Source organism: Brachionichthys hirsutus, chromosome 9 (assembly GCF_040956055.1).
Source record: "Brachionichthys hirsutus isolate HB-005 chromosome 9, CSIRO-AGI_Bhir_v1, whole genome shotgun sequence".
Classification (NCBI taxonomy): Eukaryota; Metazoa; Chordata; class Actinopteri; order Lophiiformes; family Brachionichthyidae; genus Brachionichthys; species Brachionichthys hirsutus.
The window spans coordinates 915,037-940,000 of record NC_090905.1 but is presented as its reverse complement, the minus strand read 5'-3'; the positions used below and the strand labels follow the sequence as shown (position 1 = coordinate 940,000).

Here is a 24,964-nt window from a genome sequence, read left to right as displayed (position 1 = left end):
GGAGGACTTTTAACAGGTGGTAAGAAATAGACAAGTCATACACGAAATGGCCCGGGGGGGGGGGGCTTATTTGAGGTTACGTAATATACGCCGTGCGTGGCTGGTCCTCATTGCAGCGAGAGCGCCCTCCAGTGCAGCGATGAGGTGCAGCAGGGTGCCGGGGTCCGTTTGGAACAGCCTGCTGGTTCTGCCCTCGCCTGCCTCTGTGAGGAGCAGATGCATCATCAGCATCGGGACGACCTGCTGCCGGAGGGAACGGCTGGCCAACTGGCAGGACAAGGGGGGGGGGGGGGGGGGAGAAATCGATCAGAAGGTTCCTCAAACGGCTGAAAGAACGTCTGTAACGATGGATGTATGAACCAGACCGCTGGCCTGAACGTCCACATTTTAACGAATGGACTGAATAGAGAAACCGCCTGGTTAACTTTAAAATCACAACTACACCCAGACGGCGCGTCACCCTCCTCCGGAATAGTTCAGATCAAATGACTCGGACTCTGGGTCGAAGACACCGGATCTGGACATCCCTAAATAAAACCCATTTATGGATTCAGGAATCAGTTAAAACTACATCAGCTCTGATTCACGTTTACTTTTGATGTTGGTGTATAAAGATACCAAGAACAATCTAGAACCTTCTGGTGCTGATCCAGATCACCGTGGTGACGGTGTAGATCCAGTTAGGATTTTAGATTTGGTGTCGTATTTATGGCCTAACTGGTGTAAATGCAGCGTTTCCCCACACCTGGACGTCCAGCCTCCATTCCAGGCTGTGGTAAGCAGGCAGGTGGGGGGGCAGCTGGCTCAGGATGCCGCGGAGGGGGCCGTGGTGCTGCAGGTACAGCTGCAACAGAGACGCTCCGTCAGAGTCCAATATTACCACCGAGTGAACGCACATGCTGCCAAAGAGGTCAAAGGTCACCTGCAAAAGGATTTGGTTAAGCTCCTCAGCAAATCCCAGAACCAGCAGGGAGTCCAGGAAGTCCACTTCAGAGAGCTAAAGTCACACACAGAACAGAGACCGTCCAACATTAGCCGTCCTGCGGGACACCAAGCACACGGAAGGACGTTAGCCGTTTTAGATACACTAGGTGTAGGGGTGCTGACCCCCCCCTACTGGTTTTAGTTGGGATTGCAGCATTTTTGTTCGTTTTGAGAGATATTCTCAGGCGTGTCCTCAGAGCTTGCCACCTTAGAGCATGTCTTCTGTTCTTTTATTCAGGCCTTTGATTTGAGCAGCACCTGTTGGCCCCGTCTCTTTGTTCCTCTTTTTTTACCACATTTATGTTAATAAACAACTTTTTTTCTACGCAGTACAATCTGGTTTATGCTTGTTCCCCATCTTCCCCCACAAGCCAAAGAGGGAGCTTCACATGATTGGGGGTTCGTCCATGAATTCCGGATTCCATATGCAAGTTGTTGTTGTTGTTGTTGTTTAACATCGTGTTGGTTAGTTGCGAGCGAGAGACGGGTGAAAATCATGTTTGACCTCGAGCCAGTCCTGGCCACACCCTCCCTCGAGCTCTTTCATTCCTGTAGAAAGGATGACTTAGAACAGATAGCCTGTCACTTTCATACTGAGCACTCAAAAAAGCTCCTGAAAAGCTCTAATTGACGAAACGTTGGTGGACATGGAGCCAGTTGTCAGAGAAGCTGTTTTTTTTTGCGGTGGCACCCTGGTGCTCAGTGCCTGGCCAAAGAGCCTGAGGCAGCATCTGGAGACAGAGAGGAGGAACAGCGTCCGCGAATGCCTGTCTCCACCTAGCGCAGAGTCTAAAGACTAGGCTAGGATGAAAGTGCGTCTCGCTCGTCTTCATAGTCAGAGGAGGAGATGGAGGCTGCGCCAGCTGGAAGTTCAAGCACGAGGTGTGTCAGTCTGCCCCAGGGTGGCTGTGGCTAGTAGCTCACCACCACCAGGTATGGTGTGAATGAATAATGCACAGTTGAAGCGTCTTTGGGTGTCCAGAAAAGCGCTATATAAAATCAAGCATTATTATTATTATTATAATTATGTTCTCAGAGTCCCCCGTCTGATGTTGTTTTGGCGCCCACATTCAGGGAGACTCCCATTTTAGTGCGTTTGAGCGCATTGAGTCGGCCCAAAATGTATGCTCTTTCCCGTTGCAATGTAAAGACCATGGGAAGACTCAGGAGGCTATAGCGGCGCTTGCTGTGGAAGATGGCCCCCATTAGCATGTGCTAACTCGTACGAATATGTTTTCCTCAATCTCTGACAGGTCTTATAATGTTCCGCTTGGAACACGGAGTAGCTTCAAAAGGGGGCAAACAATATTCACGGAAATAAGAATTATTTTCCAAAGTTACTTTTTCATTTTAAAGAACATTTAGGCGAGTGTGGGATCAGTTTGCACGCGACACACACAGATGTGTCACAGTGACAGTCACCATGTATTTGGAGCTCTCCGTCATCAGGAACATCAGACCTTCCACGCCATGCTGCACCTTTTCCACAGGAACGCTCAGTTTCTCTGCAGAGAGGAAGTGGATTATTATGGGTGTCTGTTCAACACAAATCTATAGGTTCAATAGAACAACACAAATCTATAGGTTCAATAGAACAACACAAATCTATAGGTTCAATAGAACAACAACACAAATCTATAGGTTCAATAGAACAACACAAATCTATAGGTTCAATAGAACAACACAAATCTATAGGTTCAATAGAACAACAACACAAATCTATAGGTTCAATAGAACAACACAAATCTATAGGTTCAATAGAACAATGACAAATATATATGTTAAAAAGAACAACAACAACAAAAATCTATAGGTTCAATAGAACAACAACACTAATCTATAGGTTCAATAGAACAATGACACTAATCTATAGGTTCAATAGAACAACAACACAAATCTATAGGTTCAATAGAACAACAACACAAATCTATAGGTTCAATAGAACAACACTAATCTATAGGTTCAATAGAACAATAACAACAAAAATCTATAGGTTAAATAGAACAATAACAACAAAAATCTATAGGTTAAATAGAACAACACAAATCTATAGGTTCAATAGAATAACACAAAGCTATAGGTTAAATAGAACAATAACAACACAAATCTGTAGGTTAAATAGAACAACACAAATCTATAGGTTCAATAGAACCACAACACAAATCTATAGGTTCAATAGAACAACACGAAGCTATAGGTTCAATAGAACAACACGAAGTTATAGGTTCAATAGAACAATAACAACACAAATCTATAGGTTCAATAGAACAACACAAAGCTATAGGTTCAATAGAACAACACAAAGCTATAGGTTCAATAGAACAATAACAACACAAATCTATAGGTTCAATAGAACAATGACAAATATATAGGTTAAAAAGAACAACAACAACACAAATCTATAGGTTCAATAGAACAACAACACTAATCTATAGGTTCAATAGAACAATGACACTAATCTATAGGTTCAATAGAACAACACAAATCTATAGGTTCAATAGAACAATGACAAATATATAGGTTAAAAAGAACAACAACACAAATCTATAGGTTCAATAGAACAACAACACTAATCTATAGGTTCAATAGAACAATGACACTAATCTATAGGTTCAATAGAACAACAACACTAATCTATAGGTTCAATAGAACAATGACACTAATCTATAGGTTCAATAGAACAACAACACAAATCTATAGGTTCAATAGAACAACACTAATCTATAGGTTCAATTGAACAATAACAACAAAAATCTATAGGTTAAATAGAACAATAACAACAAAAATCTATAGGTTAAATAGAACAACACAAATCTATAGGTTCAATAGAATAACACAAAGCTATAGGTTAAATAGAACAATAACAACACAAATCTGTAGGTTAAATAGAACAACACAAATCTATAGGTTCAATAGAACCACAACACAAATCTATAGGTTCAATAGAACAACACGAAGCTATAGGTTCAATAGAACAACACGAAGTTATAGGTTCAATAGAACAATAACAACACAAATCTATAGGTTCAATAGAACAACACAAAGCTATAGGTTCAATAGAACAACACAAAGCTATAGGTTCAATAGAACAATAACAACACAAATCTATAGGTTCAATAGAACAATGACAAATATATAGGTTAAAAAGAACAACAACAACACAAATCTATAGGTTCAATAGAACAACAACACTAATCTATAGGTTCAATAGAACAATGACACTAATCTATAGGTTCAATAGAACAACACAAATCTATAGGTTCAATAGAACAATGACAAATATATAGGTTCAATAGAACAACAACACAAATCTATAGGTTCAATAAAACAACACTAATCTATAGGTTCAATAGAACAATAACAACAAAAATCTATAGGTTAAATAGAACAATAACAACAAAAATCTATAGGTTAAATAGAACAACACAAATCTATAGGTTCAATAGAATAACACAAAGCTATAGGTTAAATAGAACAATAACAACACAAATCTATAGGTTAAATAGAACAACACAAATCTATAGGTTCAATAGAACCACAACACAAATCTATAGGTTCAATAGAACAACACGAAGTTATAGGTTCAATAGAACAATAACAACACAAATCTATAGGTTCAATAGAACAACACAAAGCTATAGGTTCAATAGAACAATAACAACACAAATCTATAGGTTCAATAGAACAACATGAAGCTATAGGTTCAATAGAACAACAACACAAATCTATAGGTTCAATAGAACAATAACAACACAAATCTATAGGTTCAATAGAACAACAACACAAAGCTATAGGTTCAATAGAACAACAACACAAATCTATAGGTTCAATAGAACAACACAAATCTATAGGTTCAATAGAACAATAACAACACAAACTCATTGTAATAAACCTAAACACTCTGCTGGTCCAGGCTTACTGGCTGCTCCCTCGTAGATCTTCGGGTTGGTTCCTCTCCTCAAGAACTCCAGCGCTATACGACCAAATTCTCCAACCACTATGGGGGGGGGGGGGGGGGGGGGCACGGGGGGGACACAGATGTTTGATTGATTAAAGACAAAACACATCAATGTGTCCCATGTGTCCCAAGAAGCCGTCCATCTTGGCTGGTTCTGCTGTTTAAAGGAGACTTTAAAGGAGACGACCGGAACCACCAGATGTCGAGGGCTGCTTCAGAAACTCCACAAATGTTTTCACTCATTCATTTAAGGCGTATGGAATATATTTGGGATATATTTCTACACACAATTCATCAGTAAATCAAAGTCATGTATTGAACTGACAGACGTGGATCAAACACAAAAGTTACTTTATAGTGTAATACCGTATTGGCCCGAATATAACACGACCCCGGATATAATACGACCCCCTCTTTTTCAAGACTCAAGTTTGAGAAAATACTTTTTGAACACCAATTTCAATTTTTATACAGAAAATAATTACAGTACATCTGAAACAAATGATTATAACAATAAATTCGAGAGAAAAAGCATGTTATTTTGCCACATTCAAATCATGCAAAAACTGTCTCACATCTTAATATCTGAACATTTAAATATGTGAACTAAAGTGCAATCACATTTGTAAATGAATGGCTTCCGGTTTTTAAAATGTAAATAAACCAATCTACCGATAAAACAACAAAATTGCAATAACTGCATGAACCATCAAAGTGAAGTCTAACTGGGGAGATCGTTGTTCTCCAGCGCCTCCGGGGTTAACTTCCAGACCACGCTGGGGACGAAGGCTGAAGCGCAGCAATGCAAGATGGACGCCGGCCAGACGTGCTGAATCACTGAAGCTGCTTTATTTTACTTGCACCGTTAAACAAAACTCAGTTTCCTCCTATCGCTCGCATATCTCTGTCTCAGAGTTCTCTCTGTTGCTGCTCTGCGCTCTCCCTCTTTATCTCTCACACACACTCGCTCGCTCCGGCGGGACACGCCCCAGCTGGACGCGTGCACACACACACACACACACACACACACACACACACACACACACACACACACACACACACACACACACACACACACACACACACACACACACACACACACATCCACACAGACACATCTCACCACATATGAATAAGGAAAAACATCGCAATAAAATAATGATAGGCGTTCGCTTTGGCCTGGGGAGTTCAGTTCACCATTAGTTGTAACGATATCTGGCGCCCTCTAGTGTCCAGAATGGGTATAATGTCTACCCCCCGAATATAACACGACCCGACTTTTTCAGCCTAATTTCAATGCAAAAAACACCGTGTTATATTCGGGCCAATACGGTAATTGATAATTGACGGTTCTTCCTGTGAACCTGCATTATAGTACAGTATAGCATTATAGTACAGTATAGTATTATAGTACAGTATAGCATTATAGTACAGTATAGTATTATAGTACAGTATAGTATTATAGTACAGTATAGTATAGCATTATAGTACAGTATAGTATTATAGTACAGTATAGTATAGCATTATAGTACAGTATAGTATTATAGTACAGTATAGTATTATAGTACAGTATAGTATTATAGTACAGTATAGTATAGCATTATAGTACAGTATAGTATTATAGTACAGTATAGTATAGCATTATAGTACAGTATAGTATAGCATTATAGTACAGTATAGTATTATAGTACAGTATAGTATAGCATTATAGTACAGTATAGTATTATAGTACAGTATAGTATAGCATTATAGTACAGTATAGTATAGTATGTCACCGCAATTCAACGGTAAGTTACATTTACCACATTTCATGGCTTTTTATTGGTTAACACAATAGGTGCGTTTAATCAGATTAAAAGCCTGATCGGAATAAAAATGCTGCATGTACACACCCAAATCGGATTAGTCTGACCCGATCAAGATTCTATTCTGATCGAAAGGGGTGGTTTATACCGATTGATGATCCGATCAGGGCGCATGAAGCCGTCCTTCCTGCGCATGTCTGTGACGTCAGCTAAACGCGCTAATGCTACTCCCGGAAGCTAGTTGAAGCAGAGCGAGCGAAAGTCAGAACCGGTCGGTATCTGAGACAAACACGTTACCGGAGACATGAAAGGAGGAAACGCTGACGTTTCGAGCGGAAAGGGGCGGAGCCATGCTTTGTTTACATCGGAAGTCGCTCCGGCTTCTTCTTCGACTATTTCCGGTATATTTAGTAGAAACGGAACCATTGTGTCTGCAAATAAAGATTTGATTGATAGATTGATTGATTGTTACGCTCTTTCAGATGCGGCTATTCGAACACAGACCGTCCCGCGTTTCAAAGGGACCAGAAGGCTCCTTTGAAACGGGTTGGACCGCCGCCGGCGGGACATGGACGTCCTCTCCGCTCAGTGTTCTCTGCGTCCGTCCGTGTCCCGCCAGGCCTCTGACGTCATCAAAGCGGTGTGACGAACTTTACCTGCTGGTTCAACTCTCGGCAGGAAGGCCAGGTGTTCCTTATGCTCCTCAGACAGAACAAGCAGCATCTTCGACTCCGGGACGGCCAGCAAACCGGAAACCGATGCGGACCGGAACTTCACGTGGGGTTTTTTAAAGAAAAACTTTATTTAAAATCACGAAGAGCAAAAATTTAAGAATCAACTGGACTTGTCCAAGTTTCATGGAAGACGCTTGACAGAGTACCCAATATATATGAAATAAAGATATATGTATGTACACACATATATATATAGTGGAACCTCGATTCTCGAACATAATTTATAGCGTAATATTGTACGAAAACCGAAACTATATTTCCCATAACAAATAACGTAAACTAGATGAACCTGTTCACGTGTGCCGGATTAATGTCTATTTACATACCTAGATATATTAATACATAACTACATACAGGTAAATGCTCTTATATAGGGCTTTTTCCACCACAGCGGTGCTCAAAGCTTTACATTCAGCCTCCAGTGGGCGACTGCTGCCAGACCCACCGGGAGCAGTTTGGGGTTCAGTGCCTTGCCCAAGGACACTTCGACATGCAGACAGTCAGAGCTGGGATTGGAACCACTGATTTACTGATCACTAGCCGAGCCACAGCCGCCCCAGAGCCGTTTGTGTCTAACGCATAAAAGTATAAAAAGTCTTTGTAACTTTACGGAGCTCTCTGTCCCGTCCTCCGGACGCAGGCTGCTGCTTCCGGTCGTCGGCACCACGCTGCAGGACAGACAGCAGACAGACTCCAGAAGCCATTCCTTCCTGCATCCATCGGTTTGATCAGCAGCCTGTTCCGAGCAGCTTCTAGTCCACTTGTTTTGTTTTAAGTGTGCAACAGATCGGGCTCACGGGGACAACAAGGTGTCTTCCGCTGCTCCGTTGGCCCCCTGGGGCCCGGACTTCCAGGGTGAACCGGCTACTGGGGCGGGCAGGATGAGGAGCAGCACCCCCAGTAGCCCATTTAAGAGAAGCTTTGATGGAGTCCAGCGGAACCAGGTCAGTGGAACTGATACTTCCCGTTTCAGGTCCACCTGGTAATGAACCAGCCAATGATTGATGATCACTGAGTGCTTATTATTATAGTGCATTGATTATTACAGCCCCCCCCCCCCCATTTGGATGCGCTCATCTTTCTAAACACAGACAAACGGTCAGTACAGTGTATATTAATAACCAGTATTGATACATATGTAAAACATTTATTGTGTACAAAAAGTTGTTCAGCAAGTTACACATGAAGATCCCCCCCCCCCCCCCGTATCTGTCCGTGATTAAAACTTGGGTGTTCACCAGAAGCATCAGGCCGGGCCTCGTAGCAGACCCCCCCTGGATCACAGCTTTTTATTGATGCTCATGACTTCTAATCATTTACGAGACTGAAAATTAATCAGAATCCATATTTAAATAACTTATTTAAAATTAGCATTTTGAATTTAATAGATCAAATGTAGTAAACGAGTGGTAAAAGGAAGCTTCAGGATCACCAACATCCTCTGATGTCATTCACACACACCAAAGGAAGAATGCGTCCACCAATCAGCTTCTGTCTCGTCAGCACCCAACCAATAATCACTCCAGAAAACCTCATGACAAAATAAAATGCAAACATGGTTATAAAGAACTGTAGGAAAGCTAACTAATGAAACACGTAGCATAAGAACAAACTAGAAGCCCTCCCCTCCCACAGGCATGCAATCAGCGAGACGGGGTGAGACGGGGACGTGTGGGGCCCGATTGAACCCAAACTCGGGTAGTTCTCAGTATCAAACACCTGATCTCTCGTTGCCATGGTCACGGAGCCCAGTGACAAACATCACCACCTCTGTGTTTGGGACCATTTCTGCATAGTATACAAGTAAATGCTGCGGAGGAAAACACCAAACCGGGAATCTCATCAGGATCCCAGCGAGGGAATCTCATCAGGATCCCAGTGAGGGAAACTCATCAGGATCCCAGCGAGGGAATCTCATCAGGATCCCAGCGAGGGAATCTCATCAGGATCCCAGCGAGGGAATCTCATCAGGATCCCAGTGAGGGAATCTCATCAGGATCCCAGTGAGGGAATCTCATCAGGATCCCAGTGAGGGAATCTCATCAGGATCCCAGCGAGGGAATCTCATCAGGATCCCAGCGAGGGAATTTCATCAGGATCCCAGCGAGGGAATCTCATCAGGATCCCAGTGAGGGAATCTCATCAGGATCCCAGTTAGGGAATCTCATCAGGATCCCAGTGAGGGAATCTCACCAGGATCCCAGTGAGGGAATCTCATCAGGATCCCAGTGAGGGAATCTCATCAGGATCCCAGCGAGGGAATCTCATCAGGATCCCAGCGAGGGAATCTCATCAGGATCCCAGCGAGGGAATCTCATCAGGATCCCAGTTAGGGAATCTCATCAGGATCCCAGTGAGGGAATCTCACCAGGATCCCAGTGAGGGAATCTCATCAGGATCCCAGTGAGGGAATCTCATCAGGATCCCAGTGAGGGAATCTCATCAGGATCCCAGTGAGGGAAGCTGCTGACGGTTGCTTGAACACCGTGAATCACAGCAGGAGTCAGTGTGGTCTCATGATCACCAGCAACAATCCAAGAGACGCTAGCGAAGAGCAGGGAACGCTCCGGTACCGGTGGAACCCCCCCGATCTGCTCTGGGGACAGCGTGGGACGTCCTTTAACGCCCTGATCTGCTCTGGGGACAGCGTGGGACGTCCTTTAACGCTCTGATCTGCTCTGGGGACAGCGTGGGACGTCCTTTAACGCTCTGATCTGCTCTGGGGACAGCGTGGGACGTCCTTTAACGCTCTGATCTGCTCTGGGGACAGCGTGGGACGTCCTTTAACGCTCTGATCTGCTCTGGGGACAGCGTGGGATGTCCTTTAACGCTCTGATCTGCTCTGGGGACAGCGTGGGACGTCCTTTAACGCTCCGGTACCAGTGGAGCCACCCCGATCTGCTCTGGGGACAGCGTGGGACGTCCTTTAACGCTCTGATCTGCTCTGGGGACAGCGTGGGACGTCCTTTAACGCTCTGATCTGTTCTGGGGACAGCGTGGGACGTCCTTTAACGCTCCGATCTGCTCCGGGGACAGCGTGGGACGTCCTTTAACGCTCCGATCTGCTCCGGGGACAGCGTGGGATGTCCTTTAACGCTCCGGTACCAGTGGAGCCACCCCGATCTGCTCTGGGGACAGCGTGGGACGTCCTTTAACGCTCTGATCTGCTCTGGGGACAGCGTGGGACGTCCTTTAACGCCCTGATCTGCTCTGGGGACAGCGTGGGACGTCCTTTAACGCTCTGATCTGCTCTGGGGACAGCGTGGGACGTCCTTTAACGCCCTGATCTGCTCTGGGGACAGCGTGGGACGTCCTTTACCACCACCGAGGAGCTGATTCATTCAAACACACCAAGGTGGGGCAGCAGAAAGCAGCAAGTACCCCAACGACACAAAACGTATCTGGAGTGTGTTTTACAGGAAATCCAACAAGCTAAACTGGACCAGAGCATCACGAGGCTGCAAAGAGTTCGGTGTCAGCGCTGGATCATTCTAGGAGGGGCCATTTTGTAGCGGTCCTTTGGCTGAAAGTGAAATCCATCAACATGATTGCTATTGCATTCACACGAAGGCATCGTAAATGGAAGACATAAATGGGTGAAGAGCAAACTATCTAAGGAGCTACACAAAAATGTGAAAGAAAGGGGGGGGGGGGGGGGGGACTGTACTAATATCCAATGAAAGGCTACTCGTCATTGGCTCAGCACTAAAATCATTATAGGTCCTGTAGCGCTGCTGCCCCCTCTGGAACGGCTGCGCATTGTTCTCATGGATAGGACTACAGTGTGAGACGGTTCTATTGATCGGGCAGGGACTAAGGGACGACCTCCCTGAATGTTTGGATTCCCCATGTTGGATTCGTCCACAGTCCACAAACATTAGCGTGATGCTAATCGTCTCATTTTAGCTAGGTCCAGAAACGTGGAGGGCAATGGAACTCAGACGTCACGCCAGACAGTCCTCAAATGTCTCGAACAACGAACACACAATGGAGAGAATAATAAAAGAGAAATAAATGATAAAGAAGTCAAAGCAAGCACCAGAGCAGGATCCCTCACATGATGGCACACTCTCGGGAGGACACCTTTCCCTGCAGGACAAACGTTACAATCACCATCAAAAACAAAGCAAAAGCGGTCGACATCCCCGCTTCCCAATTCAGCAATCAACGACCTCCTGATAACGCTGGAGGCATTGATCGAGCATATCAGAACATGTACCCGGCAAAAGATTTAGTCAATCCTCTTTGAAGTAGCTGAAGCTGGTTACCCAACAAAGGGAATCATTTAAACTCTTTTTTGTGTGGCGCCGCCGGGTGGTGGCATGACTCCGCCTCCTTTACATCAGGCTTGGGGCTTTAGTTCCAGCGTTCCCACTGAGTCTCTGCCACGCCCTGATGCGCCGCTGCATGCTTTACATGGATCTTCTTCTTCCGGCGTGTCCGTCGGGGGTCGCCGACCAGGACTCAAAGGAGACGCTACCACGGCTACCGCTGAGGCTCACAACATCTGCGTTAACGGTTCAAATGTTTGGCGTGTTAATTGTCCAAGAAAAGGGGGCGGGGTTGAGATGCTCTCCCCTCTACGTTACCGCTGCTATTTTATTGATATGAGATTTGATCGGCTTTACAGACATCAGAAGCGACCCCTGGACGACGGTACCCCGTATGGATCCACGTTGTGGGTCCTTCAAACGCGGTCGTTGTTCAACATAAACCGGCCTTTCACTCAGTGGACTAAGACGCCCCCCCCCCCCCCCCCCTTAGCATTCCATGGAGTACTGGGTTCATCAGCACCTCATGACAAACCGTGGACTCCAGAACTTTATAGAAGCAATGGAATCAAAGGGGCATTAATCACACGGGGGTGGGGGGTCTTTGGTCTTTGCTCACCCTTTGTGGTACATCCTCCTCTTCCTCTCCATTCTCCACGTCAACCTGAGTCTTGGTTATGCTCCGTCTGGCAACCTCCTGCAGAAGAACCAGACACGACACGCAATGACGTTAGCAGTCCAGAACACTCCAACAGGGAACAGAGGACACCTACCTCGCCATCAGCATCAATCAACGCGGTGACGATGTCACTTCCTGTGCCCCAGGAAGCTTGGCTCTTCCACAACAAGTCAGACGGAGGACTGTGAGACACGCCGGCGTCAGCAGACCACACCTGTAGAACCAGATCAACACCCGACCGGCCTTTTGAGCGGTTTGCATGTTCAATAAAGTCATTCGTTCATCTCCTGGAAGATGAATGAATGAACCCCCCCCCCCCCCCCTCTCCCCCTGCTCTCACCGTGACTGACTGCCCAGCTTTCAGGACGAACTTGGGGGAGAACTTGTAGACGATCTCGTTCCCACCGTCGACCTGCCTCTTCAGCCTCCAGTTGCCCAAAGGCTGGTCCTGCAAACAAAAAAACACAAAACGTCTTCAAGCAGCCGATGTTTTCTGTGCTTCCCCAACCACCCATTTGGGGGAGGAGCCTTTCTTGTCCCCCCACAAGATGTGATCCGGACTTGCACACCTGCTCCATGTCGTTGTTCAGGGTGACGGCGTTTCCATCCATGTCAGTGGGTGATATGGTGACGGCGCCGCTGGCGGTGGCCTCTTCAGACACCAGGAGCTGCGCCTCTCCTTTTCCCACCCCTGGGGCATCCTTAGCCTCGACTCTCTTCCTCTTGGAGGAGCGGGAAGAAGAGGAGCCCGTTACCCTGGAAACAGTGACTCGAGTCGACGGGCTGGGTGAGAGCTTCAGTCTGAAAGATACACATCAGTCGATAGCAAGTTAGCTTCCCAGCCGCGGCACAATGAACCACGCTAGAGTTCATTCGCTTTCACACGACTCAGCCTCATTATGGGTTTTATTGGGGGGGGGTACCTGTGCTCCTCTCCTTCCAACAGCTTCCTGTAAGCATTGATCTCCATGTCCAAGGCCAGCTTCACGTCCAGCAGCTCCTGGTACTCGCTGAGCTGAGCGTTCATCCTCTCTCTCAGCTCGCTCATCTCTTGTTCTTTGCCTTCGACATCACGCCGGTGTTTGTCTCGTTCTGAAGACAGAATCTCCTCCAGCTCTCTGATACGGTCCTCAGAGGCAGCCACCTGAAACGTTCGGTACACGTCACTGAACCGAAGCCGCACCGCTGGGCGTCCATGCGGGGCCCGTACCTTCTTCTGCAGGGCGTTCAGCTGGTATCCGAAGTTCTCGATCCTCACACGGGATTCCTGCAGCTCCTCCCTGGCTGTGCTCACCGCCTTGTCGTTCATCGCTGAGGTCACCTTGGCATTATCCAACTAGGGGCAGAGGCTTTGTGTCAAAAGGGGTTCTACGTCCAACTTTAACTCTTCCCCGATGAAGGTGCCGATCTCTCACCTTGGCCTGGAACGTTTGTTCCAGTTCCTCCTTGTAAAGAGAAACTTGCTCATCATGTTGTCTCCGCAGATCCTGGGAAGACCATAGATTGAGGACATTCTTCACATTAAAGCTTCAGAGACAATGCCCTACGTTGACACGCCAAGCACGGAGAAACGCGCGCAGAGAAAGGCTTTACATTTCAGCACCCGCAACAGAGAACTACAGATCCCAGTTTACGTTTGTGTCCGCGCTTCTCCGTCTATCGTTCACTTGTATTTCTCATTGTTTACTTCCCGCCCAACAGTAGAACTGAAGCACACCTGAAAGGCTTGAGCCAGCTTGAACTCGTAGTCCTGCCTCACACCCGAGTCCACTTCCACGATTCTCTGCTCCTGCCGACGCCGACACTCACGAATCTCCTGAACACGAGGAGAAACGAATGAACGAATATCATTTTGGTTTACTTTTCAATGAGACAGAACAAAAGACAATATTTCAAAGGCTTTGCAACCCAGATGAACCGAAAGGAGGTAGATTGAAGCAAACGCTTATTTGGAACCAACCAACCATCGACATCTTTTACAATAAAACCCAAAAAAACAATACCCATGATATACGTTTATGAGGGGAGTAACGGTTCATTTGCATGTACAGTATATATTTCAAGCAGTTTTTCTCATTAAATTTACTACCAACGCATTCCAAGCACTCCGTGCGGAACTAAATTCCCGGGCGAGTTTCCGCACGGACGGCTCTGAGTGTCGGACACAAATGACTGAGGGGGGGGGGGCGCGCTGGTAACTCGCAAGCGTGACAAATGAAGAATGCAAGCAAGAAGCCGAGTTGGAAGCCCCTCCCATCGCTCCACTGCATCTGTGCTTTCTGCAGAAAGCGTGGAGACGGTCATCTTTCTGGGACGAGATCTCTCGTCCTTGCGTTAAACGATATTTAGTTGTAGAGATGAGACTGCACTCAGAATATTTGTCAGGAGCCACCATCGTGTGCGTAAGTTGTTTTTAACCGATGTGTCTCGCTCCTGCGTTGGGATGGGCAGCTCATTGTGTGCATCTTAGGTGTGCCCCCCCCTTCGGTTTGAAGTTTATGGATGTAAATGGCACTGAATGAGTGAAACAATATTCCAACCAGTGTTTTTTTTAGATCAGCGGTCCCCAACCTTTTTCCTGCGGTTCTATTGTCTGGTCGGTTTCATGGCGTCCAATTTTTCCGCGGACCGGGGGTGTAATTAAATTAAAAAAAAGAGGAATCTACGTTTACCAATAAGCTTTATATAATGCACTTACAATAACGATTAAACAAGTATTACACCAATAACTACTCACCATTAGTTGTGCTCTCAATAATCGCTTCTGTCCTTCATGTTCACGTTTTTGTGTTTCATAAATTCCACATTCTTGTCTTTTAATCCGGGTTCTTGGTCTCTGTGTGCTGAACCCGTTTTAACCCCTTCATTGCTCATTAACAAAGCCAGTCAGCTGTAGATAAACCGTGTTTTAAGTCTGACTCCTGGTTTGTCTGTTAAGACGTTTTATTTTCTTGGAGGTCGTCGACTCCTCTTCTTCCTCCTCATTAGACTCTCCCATTAGCAAAGAAGCTCTCCAAAGACGTTTGTTTTTTATTATTCTTCACTAGTTCACGTCTGTCTTTAGTAACGTATCACGTAAAGCATGTAAATCCACAGAATGTTACGTTGGAGTAAATCCGGTAGTTTTTCAAAATAAAACACATTTTAGACGCTAATAATCGATACAACGGAAATGGTATAAGGGAGTTATTCTTTCTGTGCGGCCCGGCGGTTGGGGACCGCTGCTTTAGATTATTCACTCACTAAGTTTAAATTCTTTGACATCATGTCTAAAAGCTTAAACCCTTACCTCTTCAAACATTCCCTTCCTGAACTCCAACTCTTCACTCAGTGACTGACAGCGGTTTTCCAAGTCAACACGCATCAGTGTCTCTGCCTCCAGTTGGCGCTTAGCAACAGCATGGCTGTCCTCTGCCTATGCACATGAGCAGGAGAAATATTAGCACATGGACAATTTAATGAGCACTTACAGTATGTCTGCACAGAAAGCTAGTTTCCTCCATTTTCTGGGGGACAACGCTGATTCTGGTGAATTCTGCCTCTTCTCAAGGCCAGTAACTCTAGAAGGGAGAACGGTAGGAACACGCTTTGTTTTTCTGATGAAAGATGAGATTGAAATACAGTATAGGGCAAAATGAGTGGCTGGTACTGAGGGGGTTAATCTTAGACAATAATCAACAAATCTTTGTTGGAAAATGGTCAATATAAAATCTAATAAAGTGAAATGAAAAATCAAACAAACAAATAGCTTCCTGACATTTGAAATTAAGTACAGTGGTACTTCTACTTACGAATGTCCCTACATCCGAAATTTTCAGGTTACGAAGTTTCTGAATGGGAAAATATTGCCTCTCGTTACGAAGGCGTTTCAGGCTACGAAGTCAAAAATAGCTGCTCGTAGCTGCTCTGCCATTGGCTATCGCCTAAAATCTGCCTGGCAACCCGTTGCGTATGCGTGTATCCCAGCACGCTATTCGTGTCCCCCTCGTGTCACCCGGAAAAAGTGTTGACAAGTCGGGCTATTGCTCATTATGATGACGTCTGCCTCGCACATTTCCGACGGATTGTCAAAAGCCGGCAAAAGCAGACGTCATTGGATCAGTTTTTCAAGAAACGCGAGGCAGAAAACACCGCAAAGGACCAGTAAACAAAGAGGACAAAAAGTAACAGCTAACAGGTAGATTAATATTTAAAAAAAATATCATAATGTAGCGTCCGTCGGACGCTGGAATAAGCACACGACGGGTAACTCTCTGTGTGTGTGGGTGCCGCGAGGAGGAGGAGGAGAATGGGAGAGCTGCGGGAGCTACGCAGCTCTCCCGTTCTCCTCCTCCTCCTCGCGGCACCCACACACACACACCGCCCCTCCTCCCTGGATGCCTTTGCGGACTCTCTGCAGCGTAGGAATAATGAACACTCCTAAAACATGAACCGTTACAATACTTTTGCGGGGCTTGGAACGGATTAGTGCATTTACATTCAAAATGCGTCTCTACTTACGAAGTTTTCACGTTACGAAGCTAGTCCCGGAACGGATTAAATTCGTAAGATGAGGTACCACTGTAGATAATGTTTTACAGTTGTAAATTATGAATCCAATTGAGCAGCATTCGATTAGAAAGCTCTGCTGCTCTCCAGTTCGGCTTCTCTTGCGCTCATAAATTTCAGTATGTGGAGTTTCTTCGCGAGAAATACTTTGTGTCCATGAGCATGTACAGCTCACTGCTGATTGGCCGTTTTGCCCATGTGTAACCAATCATACGGTGCTGTGGGCGGGGCAATGCTGGAGACAGCAGTAAATGCAGAGGGCGAGCCAAAATAATCCAGGTTACATTCGTCCCTTACCGGCCGTCGGATCAATAATGTGTCTTTATGCCGAACATCGGCCGACCCCTCACGGTAATGTCTCCCATTGGGGGTTCAGGGGCCAGCATGCCGGTCCTGAACCCCCAGTGGGTCACGGACTGCCGTAGAGAATTTTCAGAAATCAATCAACACTTGAATGGGACAATAAATACTGAGTTTAAACGATCATCCTTTATCTGTGATGAAGTATTACTATTAAAGCACATGTAAAGCGTTAGGTCTGCTTTGTCATGACTCGGAGCTCTCTCTCAAAGACCCACTTTTCTTCGGCCACTTAGATTTGACTGCATGTATTGAACTTTTATTGTCGTCTAAACAGAAACATCGGGCAGTACACACCTTCGCCAGCTGCTTGATGACATCAGCCAGCTCAGAGTTCACAGCAGCATGCTGGCTTAGAGCAGTAGACAGAGATGCTTCACTCTTGTTGAGCTGGGCCTCCAAACTGCCGGCCCTGGACGTGGCTGCAGCGAGGTCACCGTCCTTCTTCTTGGCACTGGAACACGGACAGAGGTCGAGCACGGTACTTGTTATCGGCTCACGTTTGCTGCTGACCTACGCTGACTCTGAACGAGGCCTGCTTCCTGAACATATTCTCTCTCCAGTGCAGCATGTGGGCTGACCAATGCACCGAACACTATTACCTGCGCGTGGCCTCCTCAAGCTCAGACTGAGCCTTGCCCAGATCTATCTGGAGCCGAGCGCGCTCTCTCGCAGTTTCATCCAACACCCGCCGAGCATCAGCCAGCTCTGCCTCATACAGAGACTTCAGGCCCGTCACCTAGCGACAGAAAAAGACACAAGAAGATGGTCTGAGTGACAAATGAAAGATTCAAAACTTGGATCTCGTGTTAAAAAAAGGTCCAGTCAACTGGACTCGTAAGAAGAAAGAACGATCTCGCATCTCATCTAAGAGGTTTCTTCAGTCCAGAACCTGGAATTAAACTCACTACGATTGATAACCCAAAACCTGCATGCTTTTGTCCTAATATAGCCATTTCCCTTTTCTCCAGAATAATCAATGGATACTTTTAAAGGGGAAAGTCACACCAAATCATGCGTGGAAATGAAACAGCAAAAACATACACGTTTATCATAACAATATATATATATATATACAGCAATATAAGGAACGCGAGTGGCCTGGATGCTCACCAGTAACTACACCAGCCAGAGGTCATCCTATTGTAGCATGTTGTTACTCACACACGAGGCTACCATTTTGTGACTTGTGAGCAAGTTTGGTTACTTTAATTTTGGAAGGTAGAATTACAGATTTGGGAGAATGGCTCTTTTTTTTTTTTTAATGTTTTTATTATTTTCTATAATTTTTTAGAAAATACTGCAAGAACATTGTGGAATTAAATAAAAACCTTGTAAAACCCTGAACTACCATCAACAGCTGACATAATAAGGATTCAGGTTTGTGTCTGTGTTCCATTTAAATTTATATTATATTTCTTTTACTCGTAGTTTCATGATGAGTGTTTTAAGGCATACTGATATTTGATAGGTTGATTTTGCTGGCGGAGGCGTGGACATTGTCCTTATTTGCGCGGGATATTACAGGGGGAAAGAACTGGCTTCAGAGAAACCGAATATTTCAAAGTATTAACTATTGATAAGACAATATAAAGTTTAAATGTGATCCGGTGCGCCTGTTTGAATTCCTTCCTCTTGGTTCGAGTTCGAATCGTGTTTCACCAGGATTTTAAAACCTCACATTTTCATTCTGAAAGATCCGAACAGAACAAAAGAAAACAACAACAACACAACTTCAAGGCGTTTTATCCGGTGGGATTCACGCTACGTAACTTTTAACGACAACGTCGTGAATCCAGCGCGCTCAGGAGCCCTACGTCATTTTCGTAGATTGTCGCGCGACGACCCGCTCAATCCGCCCGCTCCGGATGATATTTAATACGAATCACATCGATCTGTCTTTTCATAAAATGTAAAGTCAAAGTGTTCCTACATTTTAATCTCCAGTTAATTAATATTCATGTAAACCACTGTATTATTCCAGTTAATCGTAAAAACTGTTTTTTTACAACATATCTTGTTGGATTCCTCCAGATAAGACGGCGCTGAAGCTCCGCTCGATGGCCGCACGCGTCGCGCTAGCAGGAGTCACTCACCTCTCTCGTCGTCACCTCCTCTTTCTCGGACACTTTGAACATTAGCCGGTTGTTTTCCAGTTCCAACGCCCGGACACGGTCGATATACACGGCCAGCCTATCGTTAAGATGCTGGAGATCTTGCTTCTCTTGTAAGCGAGAGATTCGGGTCGGGGAGAGAGGCGTGGAGGCCGCCGGAGGGCCCGCTTCACGGCTTGGGGTTGCAGTCGCCATAATGTTTTTTGTTTGGTTTTTTATTCTAAATTTGCTTCGCCGCTGACAATAACAAACAAATGTACTCCGTTTCCGGTGTTCGATGGAAGAACGAACTACTTTATCCGCCGAATAACAAAGAAGACGAAGAAATCTTTCTATCAATAAGCGGAACGCTCGTGCTGCCTCTGAGAGTAATGATATCCAAGATGGCCGACACCGCTATCAGAACCGCGCCAAAAGACACAATGCTTCCTGTCTTGCAAAGGATGATGGGAAACATTGCTTTAAACAAAACTTTATTTAATTTAAAAGTTGCAACACATTCATTCTTTTTTTTTATATATTGCGTGTCAAGTCAATATAATATATAACATAAAAACATCAAACTTGCCGCGAGATGGAAAAAACTAAATAAAATAAAGCACACAAATTCATCTCACTATATAAGACCAGATTTCTACTGTTAGTACAGGGCTCCATACTTAAATTCACATCCATTTCCTTGCAGAAAACATACATTACAATTTGTTGTTTTTCCAAACTTACACTTATGAATGAAGTATTTTCCCAAATAATTATAAGGTTACGTATAGACGTCACAGTTGTGAGCCAAAGAAGCATCCAACTCACTCCTCATTATCTTCAATTCCATTTCCCACTAATTTAAGGGTTAGGGTTTGCATATTTCCCATTGATCCCCTCTGCCTTTTCTTTCATCTTTTAATTGCATTCAATTGTTAACTTCTATTCCATTAAATAAGGAAATTATTTATTGCAATTATATTTTTAGTCTTCATAGATTTTGTATTGGTGATACAGCTAAGTGATTGACGATAATGCTCAATTTCAATTATTAATACATTAAATTATGGTTTATATTCCAATAATTTAGCTTTATGTATATGGAATTTCCCAAAAACGATGTATATATATATATATATATATAAATTAATTATAAATTGTAAGTCATTTTGTTTGTGTGTATAATATATAATTATATTTTGGTAATCTATTTTGATGGCTTGGTTTGAAAAGAAAATTATTTATGTACAAGATCTTTTTGATAATAGCCAAATTGTATCTTATGAGTTCTTTATAAATAACTATCAATTCCCAGTCCCACCACAATAATTTAATTCAGTTATAAGATCAATGCCAATTGGCATCAAGGAACTAATGAAAGCACAATCTAGGAAGGTAATAGCGGCAATGGCAGATCCTATTTTCATTGATGGCGTTGACATTGCTAGTCAGAAATGTTCCAACAAACACGTACGGAATTGTTTTCAAAAGCAAAGCAGAATAATTCCAGCCTGCTCACTGGAGTTCCACTTTCAGTCACATAAATTGTGAAAAAAGCATTGCTAATTTCTTCGGATTATTGAATAAACAATAAAATTAAAGAAATCCACTGGAAAATAATTCACAAAATGTATCCTACTATTTGTTTTATATCACAATTTACTGACATGGATAACAAAAATGTACGTTTTGCAAAAATGAAATAGAAACTCTGTCATCTGTTTTATAATTGTAAATTCTCACAAGAACTGTGGTCTAAACTAGAAAAGGTTATATTACGAAAAACGACTCAAGCTACTGTCATCACTCCAACACTTAGTAATGGCGCCACGGGGACTCGTTAATGGGCGTGGCAGTTCCATCGAGTTCAGCGAAGATAGCTATTCTTCTTCCAGACAGCTAGGGGTGCTGTTGAGTTCATTTAGCTTCCGGGTCAAAGTTCTCGTTTCCCCGTCTCGTTCATCCAGTAAATCCTTCCGGTTTGACCGCCATCATAGACACTAGGTAAGATTGTGACGCTCTACTTAAACCCATGAAACATCTTCGCCATCGATCCGTTATAAGTAAATAATCTGCCGTGGACTGGTTCCGTTCACTTCACGCAAACATGTATGGCCATTATTGGAACGTTCCGACCGAGGAAATGAGCGGAGGCTCCGGAACACGGCGGCCGTGCAGCGGCCGTGCGTTCATCCTGCTGAACGGCCGCTGTCATTGATTCGGGACGTAGAAAGAAAAGAAAAGAAAGCTTTTATTTTTGTCATCGATACACCGTAAGCACGCCGTGAAACTAGCTTCTAGTCGTGACTAGACGGTGAAACTAGCTTCTAGTCGTGACTAGACGGTGAAATTAGCTTCTAGTCGTGATTAGACGGTGAAACTAGCTTCTAGTCGTGATTAGACGGTGAAATTAGCTTCTAGTCGTGATTAGACGGTGAAATTAGCTTCTAGTCGTGACGAGACGGTGAAACTAGCTTCTAATCGTGACTAGACGGTGAAACTAGCTTCTAGTCGTGACTAGACGGTGAAACTAGCTTCTAATCGTGATTAGACGGTGAAACTAGCTTCTAGTCGTGATTAGACGGTGAAATTAGCTTCCAGTCGTGATTAGACGGTGAAATTAGCTTCCAGTCGTGATTAGACGGTGAAATTAGCTTCTAGTCGTGATTAGACGGTGAAACTAGCTTCTAATCGTGATTAGACGGTGAAACTAGCTGCTAGTCGTGATTAGACGGTGAAACTAGCTTCTAGTCGTGATTAGACGGTGAAATTAGCTTCTAGTCGTGATTAGACGGTGAAACTAGCTTCTAGTCGTGACTAGACGGTGAAACTAGCTTCTAGTCGTGATTAGACGGTGAAATTAGCTTCTAGTCGTGATTAGACGGTGAAACTAGCTTCTAGTCGTGATTAGACGGTGAAACTAGCTTCTAGTCGTGACTAGACGGTGAAATTAGCTTCTAGTCGTGATTAGACGGTGAAATTAGCTTCTAGTCGTGACTAGACGGTGAAACTAGCTTCTAGTCGTGATTAGACGGTGAAACTAGCTTTTAGTCGTGATTAGACGGTGAAACTAGCTTCTAGTCGTGATTAGACGGTGAAATTAGCTTCTAGTCGTGATTAGACGGTGAAACTAGCTTCTAGTCGTGACTAGACGGTGAAATTAGCTTCTAGTCGTGACTAGACGGTGAAATTAGCTTCTAGTCGTGACTAGACGGTGAAACTAGCTTCTAGTCGTGATTAGACGGTGAAACTAGCTTTTAGTCGTGATTAGACGGTGAAACTAGCTTCTAGTCGTGACTAGACGGTGAAATTAGCTTCTAGTCGTGACTAGACGGTGAAATTAGCTTCTAGTCGTGACTAGACGGTGAAACTAGCTTCTAGTCGTGATTAGACGGTGAAACTAGCTTTTAGTCGTGACTAGACGGTGAAACTAGCTTCTAGTCGTGATTAGACGGTGAAATTAGCTTCTAGTCGTGATTAGACGGTGAAACTAGCTTCTAGTCGTGACTAGACGGTGAAATTAGCTTCTAGTTGTGACTAGACGGTGAAATTAGCTTCTAGTCGTGACTAGACGGTGGAACTAGCTTCTAGTCGTGATTAGACGGTGAAACTAGCTTCTAGTCGTGACTAGACCGTGAAATTAGCTTCTAGTCGTGATTAGACGGTGAAATTAGCTTCTAGTCGTGATTAGACGGTGAAATTAGCTTCTAGTCGTGATTAGACGGTGAAATTAGCTTCTAGTCGTGACTAGACGGTGAAACTAGCTTCTAGTCGTGATTAGACGGTGAAACTAGCTTTTAGTCGTGATTAGACGGTGAAACTAGCTTCTAGTCGTGACTAGACGGTGAAATTAGCTTCTAGTCGTGACTAGACGGTGAAATTAGCTTCTAGTCGTGACTAGACGGTGAAACTAGCTTCTAGTCGTGATTAGACGGTGAAACTAGCTTTTAGTCGTGACTAGACGGTGAAACTAGCTTCTAGTCGTGATTAGACGGTGAAATTAGCTTCTAGTCGTGATTAGACGGTGAAACTAGCTTCTAGTCGTGACTAGACGGTGAAATTAGCTTCTAGTTGTGACTAGACGGTGAAATTAGCTTCTAGTCGTGACTAGACGGTGGAACTAGCTTCTAGTCGTGATTAGACGGTGAAACTAGCTTCTAGTCGTGACTAGACCGTGAAATTAGCTTCTAGTCGTGATTAGACGGTGAAATTAGCTTCTAGTCGTGATTAGACGGTGAAATTAGCTTCTAGTCGTGATTAGACGGTGAAATTAGCTTCTAGTCGTGACTAGACGGTGAAATTAGCTTCTAGTCGTGACTAGACGGTGAAATTAGCTTCTAGTCGTGATTAGACGGTGAAATTAGCTTCTAGTCGTGACTAGATGGTGAAACTAGCTTCTAGTCGTGACTAGACGGCGGGTTTGTACCATCATGCATGTTTAGTAAGCAAAGACCTGCATTCAAACATTTTTATGGTGATAGTTTGGCGTATATAAAATGAAAAACAAATCTTTGAATGTAATGTTTTTTGGCGGTTGGTATGTGACCTTTATGCACTCTGTATGTTTGTTTTGGTTTGAAATAAAACGTAAACAAAGCAACGCAGTCTGCGGCCGCCTGTTGAGCTAACGTGTGGCTCTCCACAGGTATGGCCATCCGCTACCCGATGGCTGTGGGCCTGAACAAGGGCCACCCCGTCACCAAGAACGTCACGGCGCCCAAACACAGCCGCCGCCGCGGGGTGAGTAGCGCCGTTCCTGGGGAAACCCACGGTCCTGTCTGACTGTCGCTGCGCCTCGCTGCTCTTGAAGGCGGAGCCTTAACTGTCTCCATGTCCATCTCTGCAGCGTCTGACCAAACACAGCAAGTTCGTCCGGGACATGATCCGTGAGGTGTGTGGCTTCGCTCCGTACGAGAGGAGAGCCATGGAGCTGCTGAAGGTGTCCAAGGACAAGAGAGCCCTGAAGTTCATCAAGAAGAGGGTGAGTTCCTGAGTCTGAACCGCCGTGTGGCCCGGCTGTCTGGGGCATTTAGGGCAAATGTTTGTAGCCGCGCAGTATCAACCTTTCCTTGTTTCCCCAGATCGGCACTCACATCCGTGCCAAGAGGAAGAGGGAGGAGCTTAGCAACGTGCTGGCCGCCATGAGGAAGGCTGCAGCCAAGAAGGACTGAGGCTCCACAATAAATATTCAGAATGCCAGGCTGGGATGTTCTTTAGCACGTTCTCGCGTCGTCATCGCGCTGCTCTTGTTACCTTCAAATATCGCTAGCAGCAGCCTAGCGCGCTAACATCTGAGGGGTGTGGAGAGGAAGCGCTTCACTTGTTTTAACCCTGAATGTGAGAGAAGCTAAATTAGCTAAAGAGTCGCCTGCCAGCTGATTGGTCGACCCACAACAGACCTTTCAAAGAAATGGATCAATCAGTCTCTGGATGGATTCAATAGAGCGGGTACTGTTCAAGTAAAAGGTTTCAACATTCATCCAGTAAAAAGTCACGGCCATTAAGGGTTGAAAAATAAAATGCTGCGTTACA

At 44.6% G+C, this 24,964-nt stretch overlaps 3 protein-coding genes across 3 annotated transcripts in view; 1 reads left to right on the top strand and 2 right to left on the bottom strand.

Annotated features, from left to right (window-relative positions):
• commd2 (COMM domain containing 2) overlaps nt 1-7,781 on the bottom strand; it is an 8,407-nt gene extending 626 nt beyond the window's left edge. Inside the window, exons 1-6 of the mRNA XM_068743410.1 lie at nt 7,404-7,781; nt 4,904-4,981; nt 2,407-2,489; nt 923-997; nt 746-844; nt 1-267 (exon numbers count right to left, since the gene is read on the bottom strand). The exon at nt 1-267 is cut by the window's left edge and continues 626 nt beyond it. Of these exons, the coding sequence (XP_068599511.1) occupies nt 67-267; nt 746-844; nt 923-997; nt 2,407-2,489; nt 4,904-4,981; nt 7,404-7,470 (603 nt within the window). The 5' untranslated portion in view covers nt 7,471-7,781 and the 3' untranslated portion in view covers nt 1-66. The remainder of the gene's footprint in view (nt 268-745; nt 845-922; nt 998-2,406; nt 2,490-4,903; nt 4,982-7,403) is intronic.
• Nucleotides 7,782-8,695: 914 nt separating this feature from the next.
• Nucleotides 8,696-19,707, bottom strand: lmnb2 (lamin B2). Its single transcript, XM_068743944.1, has 13 exons — nt 19,436-19,707; nt 17,942-18,078; nt 17,637-17,793; nt 15,721-15,846; nt 14,149-14,247; nt 13,847-13,918; nt 13,642-13,767; nt 13,355-13,575; nt 13,001-13,232; nt 12,772-12,879; nt 12,526-12,645; nt 12,372-12,449; nt 8,696-11,570 (listed from the first exon to the last, which is right to left on the bottom strand). The coding sequence occupies exons 1-13, from the start codon at nt 19,646-19,648 to the stop codon at nt 11,535-11,537; spliced, it is 1,725 nt and encodes a 574-aa protein (XP_068600045.1). The 5' UTR covers nt 19,649-19,707; the 3' UTR covers nt 8,696-11,534.
• A 1,640-nt stretch (nt 19,708-21,347) lies between these two features.
• Nucleotides 21,348-24,631, top strand: rpl36 (ribosomal protein L36). Its single transcript, XM_068743392.1, has 4 exons — nt 21,348-21,436; nt 24,078-24,172; nt 24,279-24,413; nt 24,514-24,631. The coding sequence occupies exons 2-4, from the start codon at nt 24,080-24,082 to the stop codon at nt 24,601-24,603; spliced, it is 318 nt and encodes a 105-aa protein (XP_068599493.1). The 5' UTR covers nt 21,348-21,436; nt 24,078-24,079; the 3' UTR covers nt 24,604-24,631.
• The last annotated feature ends 333 nt before the right edge of the window (nt 24,632-24,964 follow it).